The 20,682-nt window shown below is 54.5% G+C and overlaps 3 protein-coding genes and 1 long non-coding RNA gene across 4 annotated transcripts; 1 reads left to right on the top strand and 3 right to left on the bottom strand.

Moving 5' to 3' along the window:
* Nucleotides 1-2,265: 2,265 nt before the first annotated feature.
* Nucleotides 2,266-5,351, bottom strand: MRPL20 (mitochondrial ribosomal protein L20). Its single transcript, XM_061160607.1, has 4 exons — nt 5,194-5,351; nt 4,998-5,108; nt 4,240-4,317; nt 2,266-2,659 (listed from the first exon to the last, which is right to left on the bottom strand). The coding sequence occupies exons 1-4, from the start codon at nt 5,278-5,280 to the stop codon at nt 2,486-2,488; spliced, it is 450 nt and encodes a 149-aa protein (XP_061016590.1). The 5' UTR covers nt 5,281-5,351; the 3' UTR covers nt 2,266-2,485.
* A 6,073-nt stretch (nt 5,352-11,424) lies between these two features.
* Nucleotides 11,425-13,613, bottom strand: ANKRD65 (ankyrin repeat domain 65). Its single transcript, XM_061160608.1, has 3 exons — nt 13,369-13,613; nt 12,608-13,142; nt 11,425-11,832 (listed from the first exon to the last, which is right to left on the bottom strand). The coding sequence occupies exons 1-3, from the start codon at nt 13,611-13,613 to the stop codon at nt 11,425-11,427; spliced, it is 1,188 nt and encodes a 395-aa protein (XP_061016591.1).
* A 1,329-nt stretch (nt 13,614-14,942) lies between these two features.
* On the bottom strand, nt 14,943-19,065 carry LOC133069270 (uncharacterized). Its single transcript, XR_009695831.1, has 3 exons — nt 18,028-19,065; nt 16,505-16,580; nt 14,943-15,320 (listed from the first exon to the last, which is right to left on the bottom strand). It is a non-coding gene; the product is annotated as an uncharacterized LOC133069270 (long non-coding RNA).
* On the top strand, nt 16,666-18,037 carry TMEM88B (transmembrane protein 88B). Its single transcript, XM_061160609.1, has 2 exons — nt 16,666-16,951; nt 17,763-18,037. The coding sequence occupies exons 1-2, from the start codon at nt 16,676-16,678 to the stop codon at nt 17,985-17,987; spliced, it is 501 nt and encodes a 166-aa protein (XP_061016592.1). The 5' UTR covers nt 16,666-16,675; the 3' UTR covers nt 17,988-18,037.
* Nucleotides 19,066-20,682: the final 1,617 nt, after the last annotated feature.

Genomic DNA, 20,682 nt, shown 5'->3' with positions numbered 1-20,682 from the left:
CGCGACGCTCTACGACCGCGACCGCCCCGCCCCGCCGCGTGCCATTGGTTCGACTGGCGGGCGGTTCGGGGTTCCCTTGCCCTGATTGGCTCTGCTGCCTGTCCGTCAGCGGCGCGACCGACGCCGGAACTCGGCGCGGGTGGGGGAACGGGCTCGTTACCCAGTAGGCCCTGCGGCGCCCTGGAGATACCGTCATCTCAATCCCGACCCGGAAGTAGTAATCGTAGTGGCCAGCTCCCGGCGACTTTCCGGGTCTAACCGTTCGGGGGTGTCTGTAGGGTCTGCGCAGAGATCCGGGAGCTCGCGAAGTTTCCACTGCAGCCCCAGGCTTCTTAGGGGTCAAGCGGGTGCCGAGGGAGGCTGAAGGGGCCCGCGGGCAGCCCCTGGTAAGTAGAGCCAGGGGAGACGCCCCTTGCCGCGAAGGCCCGCGGGGCGGGGGCGGGAGGCAGCTCTCCTTGAGTCTTTCGGGCGGGTGGTCCAGGACTTGAGTGGAGCTGTCAGACGTCTCCGAGGCCTCCGACCTTAAAGGATAGGCGCACGCGTGTTAAGTTTTCCCAGCCCGCGCCCAGCAGCAACGAGATGCTGTTTCCCCAGTTAATTTGTGGCTGCCGGCACGGTGTTTACTGAGTAGAGGTTTTGGAGTACAGGTATTAACGCCAGACTCCCGAAGATCTCGCCTTCAGAATTGAGCCTAGAAAGGAGAGAGATGGTAGCTGGAAACGTTTAATTCGATGTTTTACAAAGCACAGCAACTGCAAAGAGGCATGAAGCATGAGTTCCCCCTAGGTTGGCAGAAGAGCTAGGCTGCGATGCGGGGGTAGGAGGGCGCGGGCAGCACGGGAAGGGCTTGGACTCTTGTCTTAACAACAGCGGGGAGCCATCCAGGGGTTTGACCCTCCATTTTCTCATTGGTTGCACCAGGCGCTCTCAGGATTAGTGACTGCCAGCTTCTGGTGGGCGGTGGGGGTGGGGGTGCGGGAATGTGTGCCAGGAACAGCCCACAGTTGTCTGCCACTTCCCCACCTTCCTTTATCAAGATGAACAAAGAGAAAGCGGCTCTTCCGTAACAGTGCCTGTTACACAGAACTTCGTCCCCACGCCAGAGAGCTCCCTGTATCCTCCACCCTGTTGTCTTTCAACAAGATCCGTTTACTGACGAGGTATGGAGTCAGGCAACTGCATACGGTGTGACAGAACAGGACTTAGCTCCCTGCCTTCCAGTGCTTAGTCTAGTGGCCATCACTAGATATAACGAGGGCTAGAGGAGGCTTCCTCTTAGGAAGCCAGTGCAGTAATTGCAGCTGGAAAATACTTGCCACATGAGGATGGAGGGAAGTGGGCAGACTGTAAAGGTTGCCAGGCAGTCGGTGGCCAGGATTTGACTGGCCTCTTACTGAGTTGGAGGTGGGTGTGTCTGAGGAAGGAGTGACTTCCAGGGGTTGGCTGACAAAAGGATGGTGTTGCACAGGACCCAGTGTGGGAATTTTGAGGTGAAGGCAGGTAAGCGTAGGAGTCCACAGACAGCGACTACTATAGTGGGCCTGAAGAGCTCTCTTAGAGCAGAGGGTGTGAGGGTGAGATCAGAGTCCTGGAGGGTAGTGAGCCCGAGGTGGGAAGAGAGTGTATGTCACCCAGGGCTGATAGTATCCCTAGGTTGGGGGACTAGGAGATGGTTTTGGTGAGAGCTGTTAGGGAGTGGTGGGGCTGATCAGAGACCCAGTTACAGGAGGCCAAAGCTAGAGGGCTCAGCAGATGAGGCTCCCACAGAGGACCAGAGGAAGGCCCCATCACTGAGCAGGAGGGGAGACACCTCTGCGTGGCTGTGGTCAGAAGAGGTGGACAGGGCTGACCTGTGAAGCAGCCTCCATCAGCAGAGATTTCTGGTTTGATTCTGGAACGAATGAAGTCAAGTATTTGGGTGAGGAACCAGAAGCCTTACATTAAGGTTCCCCAGGTGACCTGTGGAGGCTAAAGTGAGTCAGGGATCAGGAGAACCACCCTGCCTGCTGCCACTGCTGGTCTACAGTGAGGGAAACCTGCTGCTGCTCAGTGGCTGAAGAGTTGAGCCAGGAGTCCCTACTGGAAACCAAAATGGGGTGGGGCGAGGCGGGGGCGGGGGGGGGGGGGCACTAGCAAGGCCAGTGTAAGACCTGGTGCACACCCCGCAGCCTTCAGGAGAATCTAAGGTTCCCAGAGGAAGCCTCGCCCTGGTAGCATCAACACCCAGTCAGGGCCCACCCAAGGCATTTGTTGATACCAAAGAACTTAAACACCACAGAAACTTTATTTACACAATCCATGTGAGATTTCTGAACCTGTGCCAATGAGGCAAGACAAGTCCTTTCCTCTCAGGCTTGTAACTGACATGTAAATTAACACAAATGCAAGTCAAACCTACACACTGTTGACAAATAACTTGTAGTCCCTATTTTAGTATTATCATCACAGGGGGATGCTCAAAGGGCCGTTGTTATCAGCATCCCCCTCAGTGGCGCTGTGCCACCCTGGAAAAAATTCCTTCAGGCTCCTTCCCATCCCCCAAGGCAGCAACAAATCCTTCTTCTCGCCTTCTTTTGGACAAAGCAGCCAAAGATTTAAATGTCTTTGGTTCATAGATGGCTAGATCTGCAAGTACTTTCCTGTTGAGCTCCACCTGGCACTGGGAAGAAAATCATAGTTAAATATTTAAGCATTTCGGTGAAACATAAAATGACTTGAGTGCAGCTAATCACCCTGTGATTTCAGTCACCAATACATACTGCTTGAGCACCAGTGGGGGAGAGGGCATGGTGAGTCTTGTCCAAGTAGGACAAATGAGTAGAAGGCAAGGGCGCAGCTCCCAATACCAGATTCCTGGCCTAAGTTATCCCTGTAAGTCAGGTGGGAAGAGGAAAGTACAATTCCCATTATATAAATGGTGAAAAACGAGACATGGAAAAGGTATGTGAGGCACAGAAGAACAAGGACCAAAACTGGGCATTCTGGGCTTCCCAGGTGGCTCAGTGGTATAAAGAATCTCCCTGCCAGTGCAGAAGACATGGTTTCGATCCCTAATCCGGGGAGATCCCACATGCAGTGGAACAACTAAGCCTGTGTTGGCCTAGTGCCTGTGCCCTATGAAAGAAGCCACTGCAATGAGAAGCCCAAGTGCCACAACTAGAGACTAGACCCTGTTCACCACTACTAGAGAAAGCCCACACGCAGCAACAAAGACCAAGCACAGCCAGAAATAAAACTGGGCATTACTAATTTCCACAAGAGAGCCAAAGTAAGTCACCTGTCGCGTAAGATAATAGAAAACCAATGGACAATGCCTGTGAGTCTGAGGTGCAGGAAAAAAGGGGGTGGTCTTGTGACATTAAATGCAGCTGTGCAGGAGTGCCTCCTATTCTACTACGGGACCCCTGTGCACAGTCCCTCTCCTTTCTGAGCCAGTTCCCCATGAGTAAAATGGACGTGTCACACCTACACGTGCCCTGAGGATCTCTGTGAAGTGCCAGGCCCACCTGGCACAGGAAGAAGCACAGCACCAACTCACCTACTCCCCGAGCTTTTTAAGAAAAAATTTAACTGCATAAGAAAGCAGTTGGTAGGGACAGACTTCCTGATGGTCCAGGGTTAAGTCTTCACACTTCACTGCAGGAGGTTCAGGTTTCATCCCTGGTTAGGGTTAGGAATTGAACCCTGGTTGGGGGGGGAAGTTCCATATGTCATAGGGTGGAGCCAAAAAAGCAGAGGAAGTGGCATACAGTCTAGATGTGAGTAACTGAGATCTCTGACACTTGCTTACTCTAACATTCCAAATGTTTCGCTCCATTTATGTTTCAACTTGATCTGCCAACCTTGTCATAATTTATTCAACATGAAAAATTTGACATTAAACTTCAGAGTTAAAGCCAAGTTTTTCTGCTTTTCATTCTTGATGGGGAAACAGCATGATTTGGTCTTGGTACCACACACCCTATTACTAATTCTGCTACCAGCAGGGCAATGAAAGAGCAAATGAGGTGAACCCCTCCCCAAGAGTGAAAGCAGTGGGCCCCAATGCCAACTCTTAAGTCCTCTGTAATCTTGGATTTCTCTAATATTAATAAAGACATCCCCCCCCCCCCAAAAAAAAAAAAAAAAGAAAACAGTGTTAGCCTGCTAACACTCCACGGTGGAGCCTGCTAGAGCATGAAATCTGGACGGGTTATAAAGACGGTTAATGTCTCGCGAGGACCACATCCTCGACCATACCTTAATCAAATTGAGGATGAATGCTGGGTATTTCAGACCGTGTTCCTGGGAGGCAGCTGTAATTCGATTAATCCAGAGCTGAAATGAGGAAACGTCGAAATGTTTTGAGAACCGGCTGTATATCACGTCCACACCTCCCAGCAAAGGTTCGGAATTAAAAATTTTTTTCGTAAAAGCAGATACAAAAGTCAGAGTCCTATTCAGGCTGCACTGCAAACAACAGTGAGCAAAGCCTGATGCCCTTTGTCCAAATGCCAGCTGTTAAGCTCACATCTCGCACATTCGAGCCAGAATACAAAAATCAGCGAGAGGTGCTGGGGCAGACACCGCTCCGGGTGCAGAAGAATCCATGTGTGGGGATTACGACGGCCACTGAGACGGGTGCTACCAGGCAGGAACGGAGCGCTCTCGGGTGGAAGCTTCAGGGAGGTGAGCAGCCTGGAGGGGAGGAAGCGGGAGCCCCGCGAACGGTCGGGGTTACGTGGAGAGTGGCGTCCGCTCCAGGGGCACCGAGGGGTAGGCACTGCAGGAAACTGCGTCCGTAAAGCTGCGAGGGCGGGTGGGTGACGCGGGAGCTCTGAGTGCTCGACAGGCTCTGCGCGCACCGCTGACACCCGCACATAGCGTCCTGCACAGCCGGCCCCCACGGGCTGCGAGCGGATGGGTGCACGGGAGAGTTCGCCGGGTCGGGGCCACCCACGGCAGCAGGGCGCCGCGGGCTCGGGAGGGCGGGGTGAGGCCCAGAGGGCCGCGCTTACCGTCCGCAGGTTCCTTTTCTTCAGACTGCGGGCTCGCGTGCATTGCACGAACGCTCGCGTCACAGCCCTGACGGCCAGCCGGTAGCACCGATTCTTCCTCCCCCGGAAGTGCTGGTTAAGAAAAGGGAGAGGAGGCGGTCGGCGGGGCCCGCGTGCGCCGGGCCGGCCAGGGGAGCGGGGCGCGCGGCACACTCACCCGCGCGTGCTTCAGCACCTCCTGAACCCTCCAGTAGCGGTCGGTGATGCGGTTCCGCAGCCAGAGCGGCGCACTGAGGAAAACCATGACGCCCGCACGGCGGTTCACCAAGGGGTGTGTTGCTCTTCCGCCACAACCCGCGAGAGCTTCCGGGTCAACTCCGCCCTCCTCAAGGGAACTTCCGGGTCGTTGCGCGTGCGCTTCGGGTCCGCAGCGCCAACCCGCCTCTGTACGCTTGCTCAGGCTCGGGGGCGGGGCGATGGAGGAAAGGGTTAGGGCCCAGGTGGGACCCACCACCCGCCACACCCGCGATGGAGCCCCCAGCAGCAGGGTAGCAAAGAGTGGTTCCTTCTGCGGAGCCGAGCAGCGCTGCTTTTCACAGGGGGCCAGGGTCTACATTGAGCCACTGAGCTGCGCCCTTTCAAATGATTGGAATGACAGGTTTTTATCCCGTGTGTATTTTGTCAGTATTTTACCACAGGCCAATGCAAGAGACGTCGCGTTTGTTCCCTGGGTAGGAAAGATCCCCTGGAGAAGGAAATGCAGCCCACTCCAATATTCTTGCCTGGGAACTCCCATGGACAGAGGAGCCTGGCGGGCTACAGTCCACGAGGGTCACAGAGTTGGACCCGACTTAGCGACTGAACAACAACCACTATATTACCATTATTACAGAAAATAGTGAAGCGGGGCAAAGTGGGAGTGTGCAATTTCTTAGTAACTTTTCATTTAAATGTAGTTTTCAGTTCGGTTCAGTCGCTCAGTTGTGTCCGACTCTGACACCATGGACTGCAGCACGCCAGGCTTCCCTGTCCATCACCAACTCCTGGAGCTTGCTCAAACTCCTGTCCATCCAGTAGGTGATGCCATCTAACCACCTCATCCTCTTCGTCCCCTTCTCCTCCTGCCTTCAATCTTTCCCAGCATCAGGGTCTTTTCCAATGAGTCAGTTCTTCGCATCAGGTGACCAGAGTATTGGAGTTTCAGCTTCAGCATCATCAGTCCTTCCAATGAATATTCAGGACTGATTTCCTTTAGGATGGACTGGTTGGATCTCCTTGCAGTCCAAGGAGCCTTCTCCAACACCACAGTTCAAAAGCATCAATTCTTCAGTGCTCAACTTTCTTTATAGTCCAACTCTCACATCCATACATGACTACTGGAAAAACCATAGCTTTGACTAGATGGACCTTTGTCAGCAAAGTAATGTCTCTGCTTTTTAATGTGCTGTCTAGGTTGGTCATAACTTTTCTTCCAAGGCACAAATGTCTTTTAATTTCATGGCTACAGTCACCATCTGCAGTGATTTTGGAACCCAAGAAAATGAACTCTGTCACAGTTTCCATTTTTCCCCATCTATTTGCCATGAAGTAATGGGACCAGATGACATGATCTTTGTTGTCTGAATGTTAAGTTTTAAGCTAGCTTTTTCACTCTCCTCTTTCGCTTTCATCAAGAGGCTCTTTAGTTCCTCTTCGCTTTCTGTCCTAAGGGTGGTGTCATCTGCATATCTGAGGTTATTGATATTTTTCTGGGCAATCTTTATTCTGGCTTGTGCTTCATCCAGCCCTGCATTTCACATGATGTGCTCTGCATCTCAGTTAAATAGGCAGGGTGACACTATAAGCCTTGATGTACTCCTTTCCCAATTTGGAACCTGTCCATTGTTCCATATCTGGTTCTAACTTACACAAAAGTTGGAAGACTAGTCCCAGAAACTCCCCAATATGCACTACCCAAATGCACCAATTGTTTACATTTGCTCCATTTTTTAATCACTCTCTCTATAATTGTTTACAAACACATTAGTGGGGTTTTCTTCTGGTCCATTCCAGAGGAAGTTGGAGACAGCTAAATACATCATGGTGCGTTTCCTGAGAACAAGGACATTCTGTTACAAATCACAGCACAATGATTGAAATTAGGAACTTTACCAGTAAAGCAATAATGCTGTCTAGTCCACACTCAGTTCTGTCTAAAGTTCTTACCACTTTTTTTCTTTGTCCAGGATCACACTCTGCATTTTCAGTCTTAATCTGGAATAGTTCCTCAACCTTTCTTTGTCTTTCTTGACCTTGGCATTCTTGAAGAGTACAGGCTAGTTATTTTGCAGAGTGCCTTTCAACCAGAGTTTGTGTGATGTTTCCTCGTGATTAGAATCATGTTACACATTTTCAGCAGAATACTGCAGAAATTATATTGTGTCCTTGGTATGGGGTATCAGGGCCATGATGGCAGCCTATCCCAACACAGGTAATGTCAGCTTTGACCACTTGGTTATGGTTGCCAGGTTTACATTTGAACTAATACATAGTTTGTAGGGAAATACTTCATGAGTCATCCCAGGCTTTCCTGTAAGCATGTGCAGAGGCCAGGTAGGAGTACAGAGGTGTACTGTGTCGTGCATGTGAGAGAGGGAGAATGCAGACTGGTCAGCATCTCGGCCAGCACAACAGTTCTGGAGCAAAGACTGCCTAGCAGGGAAGCCTTGTGTTGGGCAGAGATGGTCAGAGCCCTGCACCTGTGCTCACCCAGCATTGGGGCCACTAGGAGAAGTATGCCTTCAGCTTAAGTGCTGGCATGGACTTGAAGCTCCACAAGGTGTGGGGGGTGGGGCTTGAATGGATGTATGAGCAGCCTCTTTGTGGCCAGCAGGCTCTAAGACCACTTGCACTCACTCAGTTGGGTGTCCATCATTTGCCGGGGTCCAGCCTCGGCAGGATCCAGGGGATACCCTCAGCATGAATGGCGTCGGCGAGAGAGAGAGAGAGAGAGAGAGAGAGAGAGAGAGAGAGAGAGAGAGAAGACACGTGAGACCAGCCTTGGTAGGGCCAAGTCTGCGAGGGAGAGGGAGAGGGGGAGAGAGAGAATGACCAGACGGTGGTATTTGCAGGGTCTGGCAGAGTCTGGCAATGCTTTATTTTTTACCATAGCTTTTATAACCTAAGCTAGTACATTTCTAAGGGGAAGATAGTTTAACATTACTTCAGCTTGTCCTTCACAAAACCAGGGTGTTTTCTGCATACTTCTTTGTTTATGAGGGTCTTGTACATTATCTTCTGGCCTTGGGGCCTATTAACATTTTATGCAGGTCAGGTGAATGTAAACCTCTTTTCTGTTTCTATGGTGACCTTAACGGAAAGGTAGCAGTCTCATAGGGCAACAGTACAGAGTGGAAGTATAAACTTGTTAACACAAAAATTAATCCTTCTGCAGAAGTTGTCAGTTGCGTTTATCTAAGAAGTTTACCCCACACAGCTTCTGCGGCTTCGGTGAGGCAGCTTCTGCCTGGCACTCCTGGCTGACAATTAACAACCATCTCGTTGTTACGACACTAGGGTGGTATTTCTCTAGGCTCTTATTTCTCTAGATCTTTAGCTCTATTAACAGTGGTTTCTATAACACAACCTTAGCATATTAAAAGCAAAAACACAGCAAGCAAAATACAGCAAGCAAACGTCAACCCAATAACCACCTTTTGAATAATTTTTCTTATGTTTTCTAATAGGACTTCCTCACTCCCCAAAGGGCTCTATGTCTACTAGGGCCTTTATATGATCAGGTTCTTTATGCTATTTTATGATTAGGGTATTAATATAAACAATCATGCATATTTGTACCAAGGGCATAAATGCATTTGCCAAACAAACTAAAATACCAGCAAAGGAGTTTAAATTAAAACACTCCTTTCACCCTGGATAATCTCATAAAATACCACCACCTGGGAAACTTATTGATTAAAGTTCTAAATTGATTCTTATTTGGGAAGACACAGGGGGAAGGCCTGTGTCACAGAAATTAGGGAGTAGTCTATTAAGGCAGGCATCAGAAAGACAGATATCATCTTTAAGGTGAGCGCCGGGGGCAGCTTTTCAAAATCCCTGAAAACCTGATCCACCTTGCCTGTCAGGTTTTCTCCTCATGACCTTGTCATGAGTGGGATCTTGTGTGCCGGCTCCCGGCAATCATTGACTTTATAACTCTTTCCATATTTATTGCATTCTCTTTAAAGAAGAGCCTTCCCTTGGGGCTCTAGATAGTGTTGGAAGGATGCATCCAGAGGGTGGTGGTCCAGTGAAAGGAAAGTGTTGACTCAGCCAGAGGGTCAGCATGTGCCAGACCCAGTATGGGCAAGGTCAGCAAAAGGCCAGAGTGGTGGGAGCAGAGCCAGTGCAGGTCCAGGGCCAGTGAGCAAGTCAGCGGCCAGAGGCCAGCAACCGAGGCTGGTGAGGATGTAGGGGCCCTGGAGGTCGAGGAAGGACTCTGATGTCCTGGGTACCACGGGCTTCCTCATAGTATGGTGGCCACAGGGCAGGACCAGGCAGCCTGGTCACCTTCTCAGCCCACCCTGGAAGCATCACTTTGGCAGCGCTAGGGCACTGGACTAATCACAAAAGTCCGCTCAAAAGGAGACCCAGACTCCAGCTCTGGATGGGAGGAATAAGGGGATCCCACTGGAAGGAGTGCATTCAACAGCCAAGATCGCTGGGGTATCAACGAACACCATACACTATGTTTGGTCTACACTCCATGAGAGGGAGCCCCCTGGGGGATCATGCCATAGGATTATTGCTATTGTTCTGAGAAGAGCTCCCCAGGAGTCACAGGTTAAACCAGAAGATTGGTTTAGGCTGGGGGCAGGCACAGCTGACTGTTGCTGGCCTGGACGTGGTGGATGCAGTGGGAGAGGTGAGAGTTAGTCAGGCTGGGGGTGTGCTCTGAGGTTGAGCCCACAGGCTGTGCTGGAGATTGGTTGTGGGTCCATTCTGCAGCTTTAAAAACCATCCTGGGACTTCTCTGGTGGTCCAGTGGTTAAGACTCCATGCTTCCACTGCAGGGGGCAGAGGTTCCATCCCTGGTCATGGAACTAAGATGCTATAGATCCTACATGCCACACTATACAGTTGAAAAAGCACAACCATCCTTACTTTGATGACTCCAGAGATGTCACTTGAGCCCCACCTTTCCCCACATCTCATCTCCTGTGCATCTGCTCTCCCACCCACCCCTCCACCTAGCCCAGCCTCCCTAGGAGTCATTTTTATGTCTCCCTTTTCCTGGCCCCCCATGTTCAACCATCAGCAAGTCCAGAGGGCTGTGCCCACAGAATCACCCCAATTCTGCCTGCTTCTCCCACCTCCACTGCTGTGCTGCCACCATTTCACTGGTCTCCAGGGTTTCCCCTTCCTAGATATGGTCCACTTGGCACTTGCAAGCCTGGAACCAAAGAGACCATGTCACCAAAGGTTTACATTATCTTGTGAGTAAAATCCAAGTGCTCCCAGGGCTGCCGCACAGAGACGCTACTTTGGCACGACTCTCACTTTTGAAAGACAAAATCTGTCCTCTAGAGCTCTTCTTCTAGAAAAATAGAATAAGAGCACTGATTTTCTCTGAGGATATAGCGGTGGGCAATCAGAGACAGCTGTCCCTCTATATCTGTTGTACTGCAGAGATGACAGAGTGACGACAGGGAGAGGCTAAAGCCTTTGAAGACAGATTCTTATGCCTTATGTCACTGAAGGTGGGGGGCACACCACGCTGCACAGAGACATGGGCAGGAGCACTGGTGTCGACCAGGAGGCAGGAGCAGGGGCTCTGGGAAGGCTCAGGCCTTTATTGGGGTTCCGGCAGGAACGGCAGGGCAGGGCAGGGAAACAGTTTGGGACTAGTTTGTGTGATAATCCACTGGGCCTTGGTGCACAGAAGCATGTCTGGCCCTAGGTGATTCTGGGCAGGAGGACATCAGCTGGTAACATGAGAGAAGGCAATTTGGGGGTGGGTCAGGTGGCAGGGGAGAGGAGAACAGCTGGCCGTTCATTTGGCCCATCATTTGTGAGTGGGCACCAGCAGACAAACACTGAATCTAAGGAAACACAGTAAGCATGTCGGCATGCACAGAGGGCACACCGGGGGTGACACACCCACGGTGGACAGACAAAGCGGAGACCATCGGGTTTCAGTCAGTTCTGTCATGACTCAGTCTCTCCACTGCAGAGAGTGGAGAAGGTGTGAGCTGCAGGGGTGAATGGCTCTGGGAGTCAGTGGAGCTGCTCCAGGTCCAGTGACACACTTGTTGCTCAGGCTCCAGCCACTGCCTCTGTCTCCTCCAGGAACCTCTGGGCTCTTCTCCCCTGCACCAGTGGAGAGAAACCTGAGCACGCCCTGAAGGCCATGGAAGCCCGGAGCCTTTCGTCCTGCTTTGGCCTGCCACCCCAGGGCCCTGTGCCCCTAGGACTCCTCCTGCTCTCCACAGTGGGCAGGCCACAGGTCCTGGGCCACATCCCCCCACCGTGTCCGCAGGGTGGGGCTGGCCCCTCGGCTCAGCAAAAGCTCTGCGGTGGGGCCATGGCCATGCTCCATGGCGAGATGCAGGGGGGTCTTCTGGAGCCAGCCAGCGGCATTGACCTCTGCACCCCTGTCCAGGAGGTGGCCAGTGACCTCTATGTGGCCTCCCCGGGCAGCATGGTGCAGGGGGGTGAGGCCCAACTTGTCCTGAGAATCCACCTTTGCTCCCCAGGCGGCCAGCAGCTGGACAGCAAGCAGATGTCCACCAGCAGCAGCCCTGTGGAGTGCAGAGCGGCCATGCCTGTCCTTGAGGTTTGGATCTGCCCCGTGCTCAAGCAGCACCTCCATGTCCTGGAAGAGAAGGGGGCAGGGTCTAGGCTGCTGGCTGTGTTAACCATGTAGCACCCAGCTGCCCTTGGCCTCCCCTTTCTTGACACTGCTCCCTTATTTGGTCACCCTGATGCTGGGAAAGATTGAGGGCAAAAGGAGAAGAGGGTGGCAGAGGATGAGATGGTTGGATAGCATCACCAACTCAATGGACATCAACTTGGGCAAACTCCAGGAGATAGTGAGGAACAGGGAGGCCTGGCGTGCTGCAGTCCATGGGGTTGCAAAGAGTCAGACACAACTCAGTGACTGAGCAACAACAACAAATGACACCTATGTGGGCTTCCCAGGTGGCGCTGCAGTAAAGAACCTGCACGCCAATGCAAGAGACAGAAGAGATGCGGGTTCGATCCCTGGGTCAGGAAGATCCCCTGGAGGAGGGCATGGCAACACACTCCAGTATTCTTGCCTGGAGAATCCCACTAACAGAGGAGCCTGGAGAGCTACGGTCCATAGGGTCACAAATAGTAGGACACAACTGAATCAACTTAGCACTCAGGCATGACAACTGCAGAGGCTCTACTTGGAGACTGCCACTGCCCCCTAATGGTCCTGACTTGCCTGCCACCCATCCTCCCTGCTGGCTGAAACAGGCTTGCCCCTGGTGCCCAATAAATATTGGTGCTGCCATCGGGCTCCCTCCCTGGGCTTCCAGGAGCCAATATCCAAGGGCAGCGGGGGTTGGTGGCTGGCCCCTCTCCGCCACCCTTCTATCACTCGGAGGCTGGGCCAGGATTACCTGCCGGCGGCCCAGGCCGGCCGCGACGCCCAGCACAGTGGCCCCCACACCGTCCCGGGCGTCTACTGGAGCCCCTTGCGCCAGAAGGAGACGAAGCGCAGTTGCGCGCCCAGCCGCGGCAGCCACGAGCAGGACGCCGTCTAGACGCGCGCCACCGTTCGCCCCCAGCAGCTCGAGCACCGACAGCTGGCCTCCGGCGGCCGCCCAGTGCGCCGCCGTCCAGCCGCGCGCGTCTGCCACTGTCGGGCCCGGGTCCGGCGCCGTCAGCAGGTGCCCAGCCATCAGCGTGCGGCCTAGAGCGGCGGCCCAGTGCAGCGGCGTGAGGCCGGCCAGGCAGCGTGCATTCGCCGGCGCTCCGCGCCGCAGCAGCAGCTCTGCCACCCGCGACGGCGCGTGCCAGGCGGCTTCGTGCAGCGGTGTGCGCCCCGCGCGGTCTGCGGCTCCGACCTGGGCCCCGCGCTGCAGCAGGAGACGCACCAGCGACACCTGGCCCCGCAACACCGCCAGGTGGAGCGGAGTCCGCCCCGCGCGGTCCCTGTGGGGCAGGCCAGGGCGGTGAGGGCGGGGGCTGGATCTGGAGCCAGGCCACTGCCCCCGGCCCCTGCCCCCTGCTGGGGAAAGAAACTCAAACTGGCCACCTTTGCCCAGGAAGAACCCCCTCTACCCGCCGGGAACCCCTGCCTCCCCCTACCACTGAAGGGACAGCAGCCACCACCCCACCAGATACCTGTGAAGATACCGGGCCCTGCCCCAGGGCTCACCTCTCCTCCACACTGGCCCCTTGCCGCAGCAGCTGAGTCACCAGGCCCGTGTGACCCTTCCACACAGCCTGCAGCAAGTGCCCCCAGGCCTGTGGGGTGCTGGGCCCCTGTGTCCCAGGTCCCAGAGCCTCCTCAGAGCCCAGATCCAACCACCGCAGTTCCTGCTCCGCCCCTGCTTCTGTCAGGTCCTGCTCCCCAGGCTCTGAGACCCCAGAGTCCATCTGGAAAGAACATGAATCAGGCATGGTTGCTGGAGGCCCAGGCTGGCTCCAGTCGAGTCCTCTGGCTGGGGGTCCTCTGTATGCTGTCCTGGCCCAGCCACAGGCACTTTCCTGAAACTCCTTCTGAAGGAGCTGAGGTGGGAGATCTGTTCCAGGAAGGTAGGTAGCTGGGACTGCATTTGTAGGGGTGGGGGGAGAGGGGCGGGGCAGGGAAGGGAGGGCTTCTGGGGGCCAGGCGAAGGGCCAGCTCTCCACACTGTTTACCCAGCAACTTAGGGGGAGGCAGTACCTGCAGACCACAGCCTGTGTCCCAGCAGCCTTCAGCCCCTGCCAACCGCCAGGGCCTCTGACTTGTCCTCCCTCCCAGGAGATAAAGGCCAGGCAGGCAGGAACCTGCCCGTGGACTATAGCTCCTCGCAGAGCACAGCCTTTGATGTGCCACGATTTGCCCCCCCAGGAGGCACCGACATGCCTTTCCTTGGGTCCCTCCCTCTGGCCCTGCCCCCCAGCCCCACTCCTGTCCCTGCTGGCTGAAACCAGGCCAAGTAGACCGGGTGCCAGCAGCCGGCAAAAGCCAGAAAAACAAGGGTGTCCGCTCTGTGTCTGCACAGAATGACTGGGAAGATGCTGAAAGCAGAGGGCCAGATGACAGGACACAAGGACACAGGGTGGGGTGGGAAGGGCACCCTGTTGCTGAGGAGAAGCGCTCGTATCCTGGGGACTGGGGGACTATCCTATCCCTCATCAGAGCCAGGGAAGCTAAAAGCTGTCTCCTGGCGGCCTCTTCGCCGGCAGAAAGCAGCAAGAGTGGGCTGTGAGGCCTGTCCCCACAGCCTCTGCCACAGCCAGGGCACTGCAGCTTGCTCAGGTGACCACTGGATGTCAGGGTGCCTACACGGAGCTGTCCCCCAGGGGCAGAGGCCTCTGTTGGTCTCAAGCACGCTGGGCCCACAGCCGGAACTCAGCTGTTTGTTGAATGAGTGAATGAATGAATGGACGACCAGAGGAGAGGGTGGGGCTTAAAAGGAGATGAGACAGAGATCCTTGCTGTCTGAACTCTCTCCACCCAAAGGTTATCATCTGCAACATTTTTTTTTAACCCCAACTTCACTATCAGAAAGATCCCCTGGAGAAGGAAAAGGCTACCCACTCCAATATCCTGCCCTGGAGGATGCCATGGACTGTATAGTCCATGGGGTCACAGAGAGTCGGCCGGGACTGAGCAACTTTCACTTTCACTATCAGAATAAATAGTTACTGTGAGATCTTCCACATGTGCACCAGTGTAAATAGTTCAATTGCACACGTATGGGCAGCAGGACTTGGCATGCACTGCTGGGGACCTCAGCAGATTTCCCAGCCAGAGTGTCTCCACTGATGCTGAAAGCTCAGCTTTCAGCTGAACTTGGTTCCAAATCGAATCTCAGAGGCAGAGTTTGGGTTGAAGTAGAAAAGGATAACTTTATTGCTTTACCAGGCAAAGGGGGTCACAGCGGGCTAATGCTCTCAAAACCAGGTGTCCCAACTTGGGGAAAATAGTGACAAGTTTTATAGTAATTGTTTAAAGAGGGCATGATCAGTTTGTGGACGTTCTTCTGATGGGTTGGTGTTGAGGCAAGTAGGAGTCAGCATTTTTAACCTTCAGGTCCAACTGGTCTGGGGTCTACATGCTTGTGGGCAGTATTCCATTGCTAATTGTTAACTTCTCCCACCTGGACGGGGTTTCGTTATCTGCAAAATAACTCAAAGAAATTGTTGTGTGTATCCGTTGATGCGGAAACAGGACCTTGCCCCAAGGCTGCTCCTGATGGTTTCTCTCTGGTCTCTCATTCTCTCCCTTCCCTAATGAACAATGGCTTGAATCTGCCTATTAGAACTCAGGGAAGGTCATGGAAGCTGAGTGAAGGCTGTTCCCTATAATCAAAGAAATGGCGGACACAAAGGCTTTGTGCCCAAAAGCCCCACATGGTGTCACCACCAGTGTCCCTTGAACAAATTGTGCAGTCACTATCATTGTCTGCATCCCTGCCTGGTGATAGGGTGCTGGTGAACTTGAGAGACCTGGAAAATGTTAGGAATGGAAGGGATGAGGCAGACTGTGTGGGAAGGGAAAGAGAAACTTTCCCATGTGGTATCACCCAGCCTCCTTCGTCCAGCTCCCAGACAACCTACTCAGTGTTTTAAGTGTCAACTACTCACATAAGTGCCCTTTATTTTACTTTATTATTTTTTTCTAAGTGCCCTTTAAAATGCTGTAGGTTGTGCACAAAACCCCCAGGAGACTGTTAGGTGCTAACTATATTTTGGTAACATTTGGAGAAATTAGGGTTTTTGGAAGGGCTAGGAATGCTTTTCCCCCCTTACTTGAAATAATGGAGTACATGCTCCCCCTGTTTTCAGGATGGACTGGATTCTGACACAAAGGATGCCTGTGGTGGCAACTGCTGTTATTGAGCGCCTACTGTGTATTGAGTCCCACACTAAGCATTTCACATGCACTGCTCATGTGCCTTCTCAACAGGCCTGCATCTTTTGGGGCTGTTTCTCTGATGCTGAGAGGGACCAGGTGTGGGGGATGAAGGGACCAGACGGACTAGTGCTGAGAGGTGGGTCAAGTGTTGACCTCTCTGTGGCAGCTACTGATGGGGCAATTAATTGCCAGTTGAGACTGGTGAAATGAAGTCATTGTGTGCAGGGGCTGGAAGCAGGGAGAGGGCGGGACCCAGAGGGAGGAGGGCCCAGTGCAGAGTTGTCAGGACAGCTGTGAAGGCTCTGACCAGAGCACACAGGGGCTAGCAGAGAGACCGGCCAGGGCCAGAGCTGTAGGAACCTGGCAGAGAGAGAGGGTCAGCCTGGCAACAGGGACTTGCCGCTCACCCGTGGCCCTGGAGACGGATGGTCAGGGCTGGACCTACCTGGGCCAGGGTCCTGCCCTCGAGCGGGGTTCACTCTTCGGTTGCTGGAGTCTGAGCAGAAACCTGACCTGGTGACCTAGGGTTAAAAGGTTGCTAATCTGACGGGGGTGAGGGGCTTCAGTCCTGCCACGTGACTGCTGCTGTGAGCCCACCAGGCCCACTGCTGAGGGCATGAGTGATCAGGAGAGGGAGACAGAGGAGGATGAGGGAGGAGACCCTTCAGACACAGCACCCATGCTGCCCCGGAGGCTTCCTGATCGCCAGGCTTCAGACCTGATGTCCCCAGGGTGGGCAAGCCTGGCTGCCCAAGGCCTGGGGACTCTGCTGCTCCCAGGATGGGCCCTGGCCCGGCTCCTGCTCCACCTGCTGCTGCCTGCAGCCGTGTTCCTGCTGGTGCTGCTGCCTGCAGCTGCCGTCGTGTACCTGGGATTCCTGTGTCACTCGAGGGTGAGCTGAGCCTTCCCTGGGCAAACTGGGGAACTGTCCGGGGTCCTTGGGGAGTGTGGGTGCTCCTCCCTGAAGGGCCCTTTCTTCTGCCAAGCCCCCCGCCCTGCAACCAGCCACAGCAAAAAAGGGCTTTTGTTTGCCATCAAGGGGATGGCTGTCTCCCTTCTTTGAGGCCTCTCAGCCTTGTACCAGGGGCCACCAGGGCCTGGACAGCTGGGCAGGGTGAGGAGAGGAGAAGGCTTCCAGGAAGAGGAGATAAAGATATTGTCGGATTTAACCAGTCCACAGTCCCCACCCCTCAGGCCCCCCAACACAGCCCCTCTGAGGACCCCTCCTACCCGGGGATGGATTTCCCCACCTGTGGAATGGGCTACGGCTAGGTCTGGGATGGGGAGTGTATAGGCAGGTGGGCCCCGTGTCCCTCTTTTTGTAGGCATACAGCAGGGGAGGGGGACCAAACGTTGGCTGTAGAAGAGAAGGTTGACACCAGCTGGCAGCACCCAGAGGCAGGGCTTCGGGGTCAGATGCCAGCGAAGGGAAGGACCATGGAGAGCACAAAGGGGAGGAAGGCGGAGGTCGGGGAGCCAGACAGCTATTCTCTGAGCCTCCCCTCAGGGGACTCCTACTTGGGTCATTTACCGCCTGGGTCTCCCATCTCCCATCCTCGGCTAGGAAATGTCTGGCCCACAGCCAGCCCCAGCCCCCGCACCCCACCCACTTCCCTCTGGGCTCTGCCCGACCTCGGGCCCCGCCCCGGAACTGAGACCCCCCCCCCCCCACCGCCCCGCCTGACCATCCTCCCGGTTCTCAGGTCCACCCGGCGCCCGGCCCCGCGTGCCGGGCGCTGCTGTCCGACCGCGGCTCCGCGGCGCTCATCGTGTTGGGCTTCCTCTCGCTGCCTCCGCTGCTGGTGCTCGCTTCGGCCGCTCGCGCCCGCCTGGCTCGACGCCTCCACTCGCTGCTGCCGCCCCCCACTTGGAGCCCCGGACCCCGCCGCCAGCCCGACGGGGAGAAGCAGCTCTGCGCCTGGGTGTGACCCCACACGCCCCCTCAAATCCCGGAGGCCCCCGAACTACCCTGTGTCCCCCATCAGTGGCCCCAGGCTGGCGAGCTCAACGGTCTGCGTTCAAGTCCTTGACCGTCAAGCGCGTGCGCAGTGCTCCGACGTGCCGCGAGGTGGCAGCGGACTCCCCCGGAACTGGGCTGTCCTTCCCCGCCCTCGCCCGCCCCCGCACTCCCCGCAGCAGCCGAGGGGCTGGGACGCCCCCCAGGGAGCAGGGAAATGGTCCTCAGAGAAGGGGCGCGAGGCCAGACTCTGAGAAAAGTGGCCTTCCTGGCTTCTGCCTCGGACTGCCCAAGGCTCCTGTGCCCCGACAACGGGCAGACCCTGCGGGCCGCCGTCTGGTCAGCGAATTGTAGAGCTGGGGAGACTCGCTCCGGAAACTTCCACACTCCACGATCCCAGAGGTTCAACGGCCAGAGCGGCAGGGTGTGCAGGGCTCAGCCGGAGGCCTGCGTCAGCGTTAGAGCAAGGGCTCTGTCAGTTCCTCTGATTTTAAGATCTTTTCCGTCCTTTGTGTTTTTTTTTTTTGCTTTCAAGCATGTTTCTGGTTTATTCCTTTGGTACACACTGTGTTTGTTTCCCGTTCCTAGGGGTTTACATCTTTCATCAGGAATGGAGAATTCTCAACCATTATTTCTTCAATTCTGCCTCATTCATTCCACATAATCTTTATTGGGAAGCACCTATTACATTAATACTTCCTGTCGTCCTATTACTTCTGTCAGTTCATCTCTCTTCTGTGTCTTCCTTCTCCTTGTCTCCCTGCGCTGCACGTGTTTTGGGCAATTTCCTCATCTTCCTCTTCTAGTTCACTAAGCACTGGTTTTGTCTAATCTGCGGATTGTCCTCCTATCCAAAAGGAGCCTGGCGGGCTACAGTCTATGGGGTCCGGAAGAGTTGGACACGGCCGAGTGACTAAGCACACATCTACAAGTTATACTGCGTGTGTGCTAAATCGCATCCAATTCTTTGTGACCCTAGGAACACTAGCCTGCCAGGCTCCTCTGTCCATGGGATTCTCTAGGCATGAATACTGTAGTGGGTTGCCATGCCCCCCTCCAGGGGATCTTCCCAACCCAGGGATTGAACCCTTGTCTCAGGTCTCCTGCATTGACAGGTAGGTTGTTTACCACTAGCGCCACCTGGGAAGCTCAGAAGTTATACTGCTCACTTCTTATTCACATATGATCATTTTGATGATCATTTGGTCTCTTGGTGCGTGGTCGTGTTTTGGATTCCAGCAGGAACATTTCACACAAAGTTATTTTATAGTCTGCACTTAGCAACTACACTTCCTTTGCTTTGAGGTCTAAATCTGTTATTTGTTGTTTCTGCTGACTCAGTAATTGCATGTTGTTTCTTTGAATGTTTGTACTTGGTAAGCGTCAGCCCACACCTGTGAAAATTCTGTGGCCATGTCCCTCCAGAGAGGATGCCTTTGTGAGGGGTGCCCAGCCTGTGTCCCTATTAGGGACCTGGTTGGTAGCCTACCTTGCACTTGGGCCTGTGGCCCTCATGCGGTGTGGGTCTCCCTCCTGTGTTCAGGGAATTCTCTGCTTTCCTGTTTGTTTCACTTCAGCATCCTGGTTTCTGTTCACTATTCTTCTGTTTGTTTATTTATATACTTCTTTTTAGTGTTTCTTGGAGGGGAGCGGGCCTGGAGAGGTCTACTTCCTTGTAAGCCCAGCAGTGTATTAAAGATGTGTTTGTTGTAATTTGTCCAGAATCTAGTAATAGCTGGAAGACCTTGGGAAGGTCCTAGCACACTGTGTTGCCAGCAGGACTCCACCTGTGACCAGGAGACCAGGGTCTAGATGTGTCCAAGGTTCAGGCTCAGCTGTGGCTTGAACAGGGCCTAGAGCGGGGCTGGCTCAGGTCCAGCAGGAGTCCTTGGGGTTTTCCAGTTGTCTGTGACCAGTCACATGGGAGCCTGGCTGGCTGCCCCATGCCCAAGGAGAGCTTTCCCGGTCTGAGGCCGCCCTCCTTCCCCTCCTGCCTAGGGTCGGGCTGCTCTGGCCAAACGTTGAGGATAAGGGCTCTCCTGAGGATCCGTCTGGCCCCGGAGTCATCAAAACAACAGCTGGGCTTGGTGGGGGTGGGGAGGCCACCCCGGGGAGCTCAGCTGCTGAGCTGCCTTTCAGAAGGTGGATCCTGGCTTCCCAGGCCTACCCAAGCCCCACATGGCCTCCAGCTGGCCCCAGGGACAGCCTGCCTCAGCTCCAGCTACCACCCACTCGCAAAAGGAACGCTTGTGGGGGGCTGTGGAAGGTTGGCAGAGGAGCCTAGTGGTCTGCTTTAGGGCGTTAGCTGTCGGGGTGGGGAAAGTAGAAGGTAGAGGCCGTGAGCTCCTGGGTGGGCCAAGATAAGACCCTCACTTTGGGAAAAAAAAGTCTCTGCAAGCACCCTGGCCCTTGCCCAGCCATTGTGCACCTGGCTGTGGGTGCGTGTGCATGTGCATTTTGTATGGGTATACGTATGTGTGCATGTGAGGGCATGCCTGCATTCTGTCTGCCGGCCCTCACACCCCTGGCAGGGGTTTTCTCCAGACCCCACAGGTGTAGAGTCTGGGCTTTGCGAGGTTTCCTGATCTGCCCAGGGCCGTGTATTCATTCACAAAGTATTTCCTGGCAACTCAGGTGTCTGCAGGCACACCCTGAGTGGTGAGCAG

Source organism: Dama dama, chromosome 14 (genome assembly GCF_033118175.1).
Source record: "Dama dama isolate Ldn47 chromosome 14, ASM3311817v1, whole genome shotgun sequence".
Taxonomy (NCBI): Eukaryota; Metazoa; Chordata; class Mammalia; order Artiodactyla; family Cervidae; genus Dama; species Dama dama.
The sequence above is the reverse complement of the archived record's forward strand: the minus strand, read 5'-3'. Positions and strand labels throughout refer to the sequence as shown.